Source organism: Diorhabda sublineata, chromosome X (genome assembly GCF_026230105.1).
Source record: "Diorhabda sublineata isolate icDioSubl1.1 chromosome X, icDioSubl1.1, whole genome shotgun sequence".
Taxonomy (NCBI): domain Eukaryota; kingdom Metazoa; phylum Arthropoda; class Insecta; order Coleoptera; family Chrysomelidae; genus Diorhabda; species Diorhabda sublineata.
The window spans coordinates 15,598,859-15,611,889 of NC_079485.1; the positions used below are offsets into that span (position 1 = coordinate 15,598,859).

The window sequence follows — 13,031 nt, forward strand, 5'->3', positions numbered from 1 at the left end:
CATAGTACAATCAGCGCCACGTATTATCCCTACAGAATTCAGACCATATTTTAAACGTACCGTCCATAAGAGATGTTCCTCCTTCTCTACACTCCATATATTTATTGATGTAATTTGTTCGTACTTACATAACCACAAAAATAGGTGATATACGTTCCACATATGGAGTGTAAAGAAGGAGGAACATCTCTTATGGACGGTACGTTTAAAATATGGTCTGAATTCTGTAGGGATAATACGTGGCGCTGATTGTACTATGGGATTGAGATCTGAAGTTAAACACTTACTGTATAAGAAATTATCAAAGTTGTGACTGACGTTTGATTATATTCATGTGAAAAGCTGTGCAATCCTTAATATCTTATTAGATTTTTATTTTTTATTAAGAACTTGATATATTTCTGTACCTGCTTGCATAAGCTAATTACCAATGATATTTAAAAAAAACTAAGTATAATTATTATATTTGTTGCGGATAGAGTTCAATATTTTATTTCCATGAACCAAAATGTTTTATTTTCCATTATTTTATTATTCTTATTGATATTTTTATATGACTATAACTATTATATTAGTTGCTAATAAAGTTCAATATTTTATTTTTATGAACCGAAATATTTTTTTTATTATTCTATTATTTTTATTGATCTAATTATATCGCTATAATTATTATATTAGTTACGGATAAAATTCAATATTTTATTTTAATCAACCAAAATGTTTTTTTATACTATTTCATTATTGTTACATGATTCTACTTTTTTTTCATATTAGAATATATGTATTATCTAAACCAAATAAATAGCTAAATAATAAAGTTAATTTAACGAGATTCTGTTTTGTTAATCGTTTCATTATTTTAATACTACTAATTTCATTATCACGGTGCATTATTTAAAGCATTACTATACAGTTATTTTCAAATCAGCGCGTAAAATTCAAGCGAATACCCTCTATAATCAGCGCCACCTATTTACCCATCAAAAATCAGCTCACATTTTTTAACCCAGAGACGTTCCTCCTTCTCTACACTCCATAAATAAACAGCTCTATTAACGGGTCAAATTCCGAATAATTCTTGGACCAATCGCATGCGCATTTTCAAAATTGTCGTACGCGAGTTGAAGACTTCACCGCCCCCCCACACCGAAGACGACAATATTGAAAGTGCGCATGCGATTGGTCTTAAATTATTCTGAATTTGACCCTCGAACAAAGGTAATATTGAATTATTATCCGAACTAAATAGATGAGCTGTAAATAAATGTTTATGAGAATAATAATTTAGGGGCTCGATTAATTAATTAAAGAATCAAAACTTTTTAACGAAAAGAGCCATTACTCATGTTTATATGTCGTGAACTCCAAAACATTGATGTCTGTACTTGAAGAAATCCAAATTTAATGTAAACAACTGTTTCCTAGACTCAGGCGATTATTGTAAAGACTTACTCTAATCGGGAATACAACTATTTTATATGCCTAATAGCTATTTATATATATTTTCCTTCATGGCCTCTGCTTATGATTGTCTGAGACTAATAGTAAACAATTCACGCCTTTTCCTAAACTAACTTTTAAATGTAAAACATTATGAACGTAATTTTGGTTTCTATCAACCTTGTCCAACCTTGTGTCGGTTCAACTTAGTTCATATTGGCTTTTTATTATCTTCGGGTTGATAACAACCCCACACCAAGTATTGCTTTCTCACATCTTAAAGGGGCTAAGCAGAATTCACAATGGAAACTCCCAGATAGTTAGATTTTTTCAACACTTCCTACAATTGATATTTGTCAACCTTAACTTTTCTTATAAATCTATGGGGGGAAAACCACATGACGATATATTAATTAGTTCATTTTGAGCAGACAGATCTGGAGGGGGATTGTAACTCAATAACATTGTGTATAGCATTTTTATTTAGTAAATATATAATAAGTGTATAAAGTATAAGTAAAAAGAAAATAAATAAAGTAAAAAAAATATTAACGTCTTTTTTTCACTTTGGATCTCCCTTTTTTCTTTCTTTTTCCTCCATCTTTCTTCTTTTTAGTTGCTTTGGGTACAGGAGTAGAATTGTTAGGTCTCTTTGGTACAACAAGATTTAATTCAACTAGATCAGCCAATTTTCCTTGTTCAGCTAACATTGAAAGGAAGGTACAAATAAATTCATCATAATTATGAGTTCTTCTACTATCATCTACCTTATATTTGTTCTGTTTGTCATTTTCATCTTTCAAACTCATCTCACACATGCAGATTTCATTTTCGAGGTTACGTAGTAATGCCAGAAGGTCTTTAGGAGCAAAAGTGTGTGGCTCTAGAAGCTCTTGATTTTTCTTCTCTGCTATTACAGGATCTCCATCACTTGTATGTACTCTAGCATGACCTCGGCCAGATTTGTGTTCTGGAGCTTCAGTATTAATTCTAGAAACTAAAGAAATACTAAATTAAACAATCCTTGGCGAGGTTCAGTGCAAGTTATTTACCACTTTTTTCATTATCTTCTTGTTCAGCCATTCTGAGAACAACAAACCGTTTTAAATCCTTTGAAGTAGGACTATTTTGACCAGCTGCAGAGTTAGCCCAATTCCATGTTTGTGTAGGAGAATTGAAAGCAGATCCGAGATCAGAAGGAGTATCAGTACCTGATGTACTGGGAGCAGGTGAAGTTTGTATTGTTAAAGGTGTTGCATAGTCTAAAGGACAAAGAGTAACTTTACTAGTAGTAGATGATGTTTCAGGTTTAGTATTTTTTGCTTCTTCTTCAGAGATTTCTTCTTTAGTTGATTCTGCAGACTAATGAAAAATTAAATCTCTAATCATTCAACTAGGAACTTATTGAAAAAAATTTCAAATAAAAGAAACATTAAAGAGGCTTACTTCATCAACGTTATTAGTTATAGAATGTTTTCCAGCTTGTATAGAAGTTTCATTTTTGATTCCACCTCCCTTATCTTTAATTTTAACTAAATGCTGTAGGGCATCTAAAACTATCTGTTTATTTGTTCTTAACATTTTAAGCTTATGCTGGATGGCTAATCGTCTATCGGGAACTACAGCCATTAAATTAAATCTTATTTCATTATATTCATCTGCAGTTATACCTAATCTATCTGTAATAACACTCCTAAATTTATCTGTCCATTCCATATCATTACATGGACCATGATCTATAGGGTAAGGTTTTAATCCATCTAGTTCAAATAACCTTCCTCCAATTGGGACAAAACTTACAAAATGAAATGCTTCTCCTACAAAAAAAATAAATATAACTACGTTTCACGAGTATCTGTGATAACACACCTGTGAAGCGCCCAGTTGTTACACCACTTCCTTTTTCCAATCTTCTTTTCGCTTGTGGCATTGCATGTGAATTATGTGCACAAGCTAGCTCTGGGGTATTTCCTATTGCCCAACCTTTATTGTCAGGACTCATACCTTGTGTATGAGCTTTTAGCCTAGCAAGCGTCTCTCCCAAATGTATATTTGGACAATTTAATAAAATTGAAATCAATGCATGAGTTGCACAACTATTTGGTACCATTTGTTGAGCAAAAAATATATTATTCACAATATCTTCATCCTTAACGAAAGTTTCATTTTGTTCCACGACTTTACGCCGTGACCTCCTCTCTTCCACCCACCGAAATAAAAAAATAAAACCATAAACTGGACTATCTAATGGCTTGTTTAGGTCGTATATTTCTTCCACTTGTACACCTTTAACCCCGAAATCTTCTAAAAGAAGAGTGAATAGACCTGGATCACTTTCTAGTTCGAGCCATCCTTCGGTAAGTTCTTTTATATCTACAGGCATTTTAATTATCCAGTTTATTAGACAAGTAAACAAATTAAATTGAAAGTTGGATAACCTAAAAATCAAAAATAAATGTCAAATGTTATTGAGGGCTAAGCATTAAATCACTAATTCAAAATTGACGTCATAACGACGTATCATTTATCCTACATTGTTATTAAAAAACGAAAAATCATGATTAAATTTGCAATCTTTAAGTTTCTTTAGACATCTTAAATTTATTTCTTTTAGAAGTGATGACACAGCTCGGTTAAATAATCACATTAACCATAATAATTTAAACCATACTGAAAACTGCCTAGAAATCACGTCAAACATCAAAATGAAAATTTTTATAATTTAAATTGTCAAGATAAATAGTTGATTGTATATATGGCTCTTAGCGCCAAGATATATGAAATTATTCGTATCTCTTCCGGCGTTGGGACACACGTGTGGAACGGGTTGGTTTACATATTCAGTTATTGAAGTGAAACGTTTCAGTTACCTTTCTTTTAGGTTCTCGATTATGGCTACAGGTCCAAAAAATCCTAAAGTATCAAAGAAAATCGGTACGCATAGCGGTGTCTTCCATTGCGACGAGGCATTGGCATGTTATATGTTAAAACAGTTACCAGAATACGAAGATGCCGAAATCATAAGAACAAGAGATCAATTTGTGAGTGTTAAATGCTTCTGAAAAAATGTGATAGCATATTTTGATTAGATTTTAGGAAATTGTGATATAGTAGTTGATGTCGGAGGAGAATACGACCCAAAGAAACATCGATATGATCATCATCAGAGAAGTTTTGAACACACTATAAGTACTGTGCGATCAGACTTAATTAAAAATAAATCTATAAAGTATGTATTTTTATTTCTGTTTCTTGTATAATTTACTATTATTTCTAGGTTGAGTTCAGCAGGTTTGGTGTATGCACATTTCGGTATTGAAGTAATAATTAAAATATTGGAAAAGCAAAATATAACAGCAAGCAGTGAATGTTTGAGGTCCGTTTATGGGTATATTTATGAAAGTTTTGTAGAAGAATTAGATGCTATAGATAATGGTGTTCCCATGTTCACTGAAGGCAAACCAAAATTTAGAATAAATACTCATTTAAGTGCAAGGGTTCATAGGTTAAACCCCGAATGGAATTCACCAAATCCTTTGCCATCAGATGAAATATTTTACAAAGCAATGGAACTTGTAGGTTCAGAATTCAGTGAAAGAGTAACTGAAGTAAGTTGTATTTATTTTAAATTTTTTAATCAATTTTACATTAATTTTTTGTAGAGTGTTACCATATGGTGGCCTGCAAAGGAAATTGTTAAAAAATCAATAGAAAACAGAAGTAAGGTAGATAAAAGTGGAGAAATAATACTGATAGGTGAAAGATGTCCATGGAAAGACCATTTATTTGCATTAGAAGAAGAAATGGGAATTGTGGGAGAAATTAAATTTGTAATTTTCAATGATGTTGGAGGTTCCTGGAGAGTTCAAGCTGTACCGATACAACCAGACAGTTTTATATGCAGGTTTGACTAATACTTTCCTTATATACTTTGTAGCTTTCAATCATTATTTATTCCAGAGTATTTTTGCATAAGGACTGGAGAGGTGTAAGAGATGATGAACTTATTGAAATCTCTGGGATCGAAGGATCTTTATTCTGCCACGCCACTGGTTTTATAGGAGGGAATAAAACAAAAGAAGGTGCTTTACAAATGGCATTACGGAGTTTATCTGCAAATATTGCCGATAGAGAATAATTTGTATAAAATCATTTTGTTATTAATTTTAAATAAAAGTACTTTGCCAATGAACTGTTTCTCATTTACCAAAAATTGAATTTTTTAAATTAAATATTGTATTGTACTTCCTTAAGGGGGTATTCTGGTCTAGAAGCCTAAATTTTGAGCAATTTTGAAACTAGCATAAAAAATTAAAAACTTAAACTATTCATCTTTTTATATATTTATTGACTTTAAGAATATAAAAATAAATTGTAAAAAAATCAGAATTTCAATAAAACATAGGTAAAGTGGGGGCTACAAAAAAACGGTGACCCTTGCTTACTTGATTTCAGCTCTTATAGTAATTTGGAAGAAAAAAAATTGAAATACTCTTAATTTGTAAGGATGTTGCTATCGCATTGACCTTAGCAAAAAAAAAATAATTCACATAAAATATCAATTTTTTTGTCCTTTTAGAATTTTTTAAAAATGCTCCAAAGTAAATTTTTTTAAAATCCATGCAGACGCGATAGAGATATATACAAAAAAATTTCCTCCAAATTTCAAAGGAATCGGTCGGGTACAACTTGATATATCATGTCAACCACTTCAAAAAAAGTACGTTTCGGGAAAAACGCGTTTAAATTTTGAGAAACAATTCCAGTCGGTCGGCTTATACGGTATAAAATCTAACTTATCTCCGGAAATAATGCGAATTTAAGGTTTAAGGACATATACTTAAGGGTCTAAGCTTTGAAAATATACAAAAAAATCGATTGTTTTATAGCATTTTGATTCACTATGATTTACCCCTCATGAATATTTGCAATTTGATTTATAAATATTTCAATTGTGTTGAACTTTTTGTTAATAAAGGCATAAAAATGTCCTCGAACGTCTGTAAACGCGTGGTTTTATTTCCAAACATCAAGAACTAGCCACTACGATTTTTTAGAAATTCAAGGAAAAAATTTAGCGTTTTATGCTAAGGTCAAAAGAGAAAAGTCTCGAAAGAATTTAGAAAAAAGACTATAAATACGACGATACCGATACTAGAAGCTAACAATTTTAGCAACTGGCTGTTTAGGATCAAAATATTATGCGGAAAAGATAAGTGTTTAGAGGCAATAGATGGTAATCTACCAGACTCAACAGCAAGTAGAAAAGAGAAGGATGAATGGGAGTGTAAAGATGCAAAAGCTCACTCTATTATTATTCTGGGTACATCAGATAAGCATTTAGATATTACTAAAGAATGCATAACGGCCAAAGAACAAATTGAGGCACTTAAAAATGTGTTTGTAAGGACAAGTTCTTTGACTAAGATGGCATTATGAAGAAAATTATTAACTATGAAAAATGAGGAATTTGAAAAAATGGAAGACCTATTTTCAAAATTTGATACAACTATAAGAGATCTCAAAGATATGGGATCTATATTAGATGAAGGAGATAAAGTATGTCTTTTATTATTTGCTTTACCGCCAAAATACAATAATATAGCCACTGTTTTGGAAACAATAGAAAAAGTTAGATTTCATTAAAGCTAGACTGTTAGATGAAGAACTTAGAAATAATTCACAGTCAGACACTACAGAATATAGTTTTAAAGCTTCAAATGGGTGCTATAAATGTGGAAGCCAAGAACATTGGTTTTCACAATGTCCTAAGCGAGACAGAGGTAGAGGTGGTTACAAAGGACGTGGAAGAGGAAGAATAAGAAATAGAGGAAGAGAAAGATCATATATTCAAAATTCAGGGCAAGCTAACGTTATAAAAGAAGAAGAGGAAGAAGTGCAGCTGTATGCAGCAAATTTATGTTCTGAAACAAATGGAAAAATGACAATGATTTTGGATTCTGGAGCAAGTAATCACTTCTTGAAAGAGGAACTAGAAAAGTATATGGTTAATATAAGAAAGCTAGACACGAACGTAACCATTCATATTGCAAATGGTGACATTTTACAAGCAAATAAAATAGGAACTCTGAAAACAGAAACTCAAGGACAAAAGTTTTGTTTGGAAGGATTGATGGTTCAAAATATGAAACATAATTTGTTATCACTTTCGAAAATTACCTCAATGGGTCATAAAATTATAGTAGAAAGAGAAAAAATGATTATACAAGGTAAAAATTTGCATTTAAAATTTAAAAACAAGAATGGTCTATATGTGTTGATACTTGACAAAATAAGACATGAAGATGAGAAATGTAATGTTATATTAGTTGAAGATATATGGCACAGAAGACTGGGTCATGCTGGAAAATATGTTTTAATTCAGTTAAGATTACCATCAGAAAATAAAATTTGCTCTACATGTATGGAAGGTAAAGGTACAAGATGCCCATTTACTGATAGAGAAAGAAAATCAACTAAAATTGGCGAATTGATCCACAGCGATGTTTGTGGTCCAATTAAAACTCTCAAAACAAAAAATGAAGCTGATAAAAATTTGGAAGATTATATAGTAGAATTGGAAAGGCAAAAAGAAGTAAATGTTAAAGCAATTAGATTAGATAACAGTGGTGAATTTATAACAAATAGATCTAAAGAATCCTGCAAGAAGAAAAGGATTATTTTGGAGTATACAATGCTACATACACTGTAGCAAAATAATAGATTCCGGTATGCCTAAAGAATTGTGGTACGAGGCTCTTAAGGCTTCAAGTTATGAATTAAATCACCTGCCATCTAAAGTATTATCCAGACTATTTCCTTCGAAAAATTTAAGCCAACCAAAAAACTGTAATATTTTATGTTTACCTAGCAACGATCAAATTTCAGCGATAATACTGCACTAGTGCAAATTATCGATAATTTGCACTAGTGCCAAATTTTCGTCTAGGATTAATAAACATCATTTGGTTTTAATTTTATATTTTAAGAAAAGGAACAATTATTGTTTATTTTAAATTAAATTTTTCTCAGGAAATAGTCTGCCAAAATGCCCTCTCGTGCATGTCAAATTGTCTCATAATTTCCTCTCGTGCGCATTCGCGCACTCGAGAAAATTAAATTATCGACAATTTGACATGCACTCGGGACATTAATATTGAGAAGTGACACCATCGAAAATATGGAATAAAAGAAATGATTTGACAAAACTTTTTGGATGTCGTTCATGGTACATACCATTACCAAAAGGAAATAAACTAGACGCTCAAGCAAAGAAGTGAATTATGGTTGGTTATTGCGGTGGTAGATGGAGATTGTGGTTACCGGATGAAAGAAAAATTATACGGTCCAGAGATGTGAAATTTGATGAATCTATAATGGAATTTAAAGCGATTAATCAGAATAAAGAAACAAATAAGCAACAGGTGATATGTGAACCAAGAGAGATTATAGAGGAAACTTCAGAAGAAAATTTACAAAGAGATAATGATTCTATATCAGATAGTTCAGACAATGAAGATAATACTCAAGAAAATGTTGCATTGCCAGAATTGTCATTAACCAGATCAGGTAGAAATGTAAAAAGGCCAGGATATTTAGAAGATTACGACATATATATCGCTTATTGTTTCCTTAGTTCAGTAACAGGGAAACCAGAAATCTATCAAGAAGCTATTAAAGAACCAGAATGGCGAGAATATATTGAGAAAGAATCCCACAAGAAATTGGAAACATGGATAGAAGTAAATGAACTACCTGAGGATGTCAAAGCTATCGAAACAAAATGGATTTTTAAAATAAAAGAGGATGGTACTAAGAAGTCTCGATTAATAGTACGGGGGTTTCAAGAACCTCAACAAGGTATGGAATTTGATTATGCTCCAGTGTGCAGAATTTCAACAATACGCTTAATGCTCTCAGTGGCAGTTGAAAGATATACTATTAATCAAGTGGATGTACCTACAGCATTTTTAAATGGATTTTTAGACAAAGATATATATATATGAAGAAACCTCAAGGTCTAAAAAGTACAAATCAATATTTTAAATTAAATAGAGCATTGTACGGACTTTTAAGTTCACCAAAATGTTGGAACATTAAGTTTAATGAAATTATGACAAAGTTGCAGTTTAAAAGATCTGAATATGATTATTTGTATTTTAAAGATCAAGTATACTTAGTGCTATATGTAGATGATGCTTTGATTATAGGAAAAGAAGAATTCATAGACACCTTAATTGGAGATCTTTATAGCGAATTTAAAGTAAAACAAATGAGTAAAGTTCAATTATTCTTAGGAATGCAGATTGAATTTACAAAAAAAGGAATAAAAGTACATCAGACCAAAATGATAAAACGACTTTTAAAAAGAATTTGAAAGAAAGAAACAAGATCGATTTCGACACCAATGGAAGTAAATTTTATCATACCTGAAAATGAACTAATTATAGAAAATAAGTCATATAGAAGATTAATTTGCAGTCTTATGTACATTTCAATAACTACCAGACCAGATATATGTCAAAGTGTATCACTACTTAGTCGTTATTTGGATAAACTTACCAACAGCACTTGGAATGCAGTCAAGAGAATTTTGCGTTACCTCAACTCTTCAATAGAATTTTTTTTGTTTCAGTTTAACGTGCCTCGACAGCGCTGGTCATTGGCACACAAAAACAATAATAAGTTAAATACAGGACTGTTACAAAATCTATTACAATGCATAAATTAAATTATATTTTCTTATACAGCTTGGTGGCTTTAAGAAACTCCACGATTTTCCTTATTTCCGTCGGGCAGTTAAGTGTCTCCTTGAGGTTGGTTTTCAAATCAAACTGTTGAATTGCGGTAGAATATTCTCTGTAGTCGGTGAGGATGTGCGTAACAGTCACAGGAACTTGACAAGTTTGGCAGATAGGACGACTTTCTGATGCCGTGAGTAAGTTTCGTATGGTTGATGCGAAGTCTTCTTATTGTCACAGATTCTCTCCTATTCAAAAAGTTTAGGGAAATGTGAAAAGTAGATGGGTGGATGTGATGTAGTGCTGTAGCACTCTTGCTCCATGTATCGTGCTAAGATTTTTTAATGAGGTGTTTGAAGTTAATCTTCAAATCATCAGCCAGCAGAACTGGGAATTCAGGATGATTCTTTGTGGCTTCTTTAGCATGGCGATCGGCACATTCGTTTCCAGCAATTCCAGTGTGCGATGGATGCTAGATGAGGGAGACTTATATCAAGAGCAATGAGAGATTGGTAGATGTCATGAATGTTTTGGACTATTGGATGGTCGGTGAATATGGTTGTGATTGACTGTATGGATGAAAGAGAGTCAGTACATATGGCGATATGTTTATGGGGAGGAGAAATATATTTGAAAGCTTGAAGGATACTGTAAAGTTCACCAGTGTAAACACTACACGTCGAGGGTAAGCGGAAAGAACTTATGAGTTCGTGGTTTGTAATGACTGCGAAACCCACACCGGATTCAGCTTTGGAGGCATCCGTATGGAGAATTAGGTCGAAGGATTTTTTATGCAGAATTTCCAAGAATGCTTTCTCTACAAGAACGCTAGGGGATTCGTGTTTATTGTAGATGGTTAGTGAGGTATCTACTATGGGAATATTTTTTATCCAAGGAAGAGAAGTATGCAAAGAAAGTGGAAAGGACAACGAGAGGTTGGTATTTTGGAGTAGAGGTGTGAGCAATTGAGGGATTGAATTTACAGTTGTTCGTGAGTTGATAGGTACGAAAGTGGTGATAAGTAGCGAATGGACGGGATTAGAAGGATTGGAAGATACTTTAGCAGCATATGACAGAAGGGATTGTCGTCTTAAGGATAGTGGTGGCTCATTAGCTTCAATATTGACACTAGCGGCGGGACTTGAGCGAAAGGCACCAAGGCAAAGGCGAAGAGCGGTGTTGTGTACAGAGTTCAATAAGTCAGTTTTAGGTTTGGAAGCGGACATATAGATAAAACAACCATAGTCAAGCTTTGAGCGTATGAGAGCTCTGTAAACTCTTAGCAGTATAGTTTCGTTGGAGCCCCATTGATGGTGGCTAAGGGTTTTAATTATGTTCAGCCTCTTTAGGCAAATGCCTTTTACATCATGAATATAGTGATTCCAGTTGAGTCGAGAATCAAAAGTCATACCAAGGATTTTGCACTGATTCACAATAGGTAGAGGGGAGTTATCAAAGAAAATTTGAGGTGATTGAATAGATGTTCTTCGAGAGAATTTTATCAGTATGGATTTGTTTCGGGAAAATGATAATCCTAGGTAGGGGGATCTCTCTTGTAGTAGATTTATTGCGTTTTGGAGCAGTTGGCATGTAGAGGGGACGTATTTACCATGGCAATAAATGATTAGGTCATCAGCGTATTGGATATATTTTACGGGAGATGGGAAGTTGTCACATAGCTCATTTATTGTGGGGATAAATAAAGTAGAGCTTAATACTGAACCTTGAGGGATGCCAGTATTTTGTGGATGAGGAAGGGAGAGCTTACCGTTTACGGAAAATTCTATCAGTTAGGAAATTATGGATGAATGATAATATGTTACTTTGTAAATTGTATTGAGTAAGTTCTGTTGTAATATTCGTTTCTTCTATAGTATAAATAAAAGAAATTTATACAGGTTCTTCTATACTTTTATTATATTAGAAGTAAAACTACACAAAATGACTTGAATCTGAAAGTAACCATTTTTTTTTGACATAATAATCATCCTAGCCAACTTAATTGCTGGGTTACGTTCAGTAATTTTTTACAACACTACCCCTTAAACCAGCAATTAATTTAGACCAATATTTTTAGTACAAAAAATATGCTTGGGATTATGCAGCCCTTTTGTTAAAAGATCTGCTACCATTTTTTCAGTAGGCATGTATTTAATTTCAACCAAATTTTTTTTCAATTACTTCCCTTACAAAATGGTACTTAGTGTCTATATGTTTAGTTCTGTTATGGTAAACAGGGTTTTTTAACAATTTTTGTGCACTTTGGCTGTCATTGAAAAGAATTACGGGCTTAGTCTCACAAAACTCATTTAAAAAACCACTAACAAATATGGCTTCTTTAGATGCTTCAGTAATGGCGATATACTCGGACTCAGTACTAGAAAGTGCAACACAAGATTGTTTCTTGGATTCCCAAGAGATTGGAGCATTACTCATTTTTAGAAAGAATCCTGAATATGATTTCCTGTCATTTATATCATTTGAGAAATCTGCATCTACATAACCATACAAATTTTTGTCTGATTTACAAAAAATTAGGCTTTTGTCCAAGGTCCCTTTTAAGTATTTTAATACCCGTTTTGCATGTTTCCAGTGCTCAATACTGAAACTTGAATTAAATTGACTCAAATAACTAATACTAAATGATATATCTGGTCTTGTATGGACTGCCAAGTACATTAATGAACCAATTAAATTCTGATACGGTACATTCGGTTTTTCATTAGTGGTTGGCTTCAATTTTAAACCGACTTCAATAAGAGTCAAAACAGTTTTAGCATCACCTAACTTGAAACGCTCTAATAATTCTAAAATATAGTTCCTCTGATTAACTTTAATCATATTGTTTTG

The 13,031-nt window shown here is 32.5% G+C and overlaps 2 protein-coding genes across 3 annotated transcripts; one reads left to right on the forward strand and one right to left on the reverse strand.

Annotated features, from left to right (window-relative positions):
* Positions 1-1,277: 1,277 nt before the first annotated feature.
* On the reverse strand, positions 1,278-3,894 carry LOC130451549 (ubiquitin carboxyl-terminal hydrolase calypso). 2 transcript variants are annotated; one of them, XM_056790636.1, is made up of 5 exons: positions 3,310-3,891; positions 2,887-3,257; positions 2,493-2,802; positions 2,208-2,437; positions 1,278-2,143 (listed from the first exon to the last, which is right to left on the reverse strand). In XM_056790636.1, the coding sequence occupies exons 1-5, from the start codon at positions 3,821-3,823 to the stop codon at positions 2,117-2,119; spliced, it is 1,452 nt and encodes a 483-aa protein (XP_056646614.1). In that variant the 5' UTR covers positions 3,824-3,891; the 3' UTR covers positions 1,278-2,116. The 2 variants fall into 2 exon arrangements, with proteins under 2 accessions (XP_056646614.1, XP_056646613.1); XM_056790635.1 differs by having other exon boundaries at positions 1,280-2,437; positions 3,310-3,894.
* A 223-nt stretch (positions 3,895-4,117) lies between these two features.
* Positions 4,118-5,632, forward strand: LOC130451550 (MYG1 protein). The gene is made up of 6 exons (XM_056790637.1): positions 4,118-4,266; positions 4,322-4,481; positions 4,530-4,669; positions 4,718-5,048; positions 5,103-5,344; positions 5,401-5,632. Exons 1-6 carry the CDS (start codon positions 4,196-4,198, stop codon positions 5,576-5,578), a joined length of 1,122 nt encoding a protein of 373 aa, XP_056646615.1. The 5' UTR covers positions 4,118-4,195; the 3' UTR covers positions 5,579-5,632.
* The last annotated feature ends 7,399 nt before the right edge of the window (positions 5,633-13,031 follow it).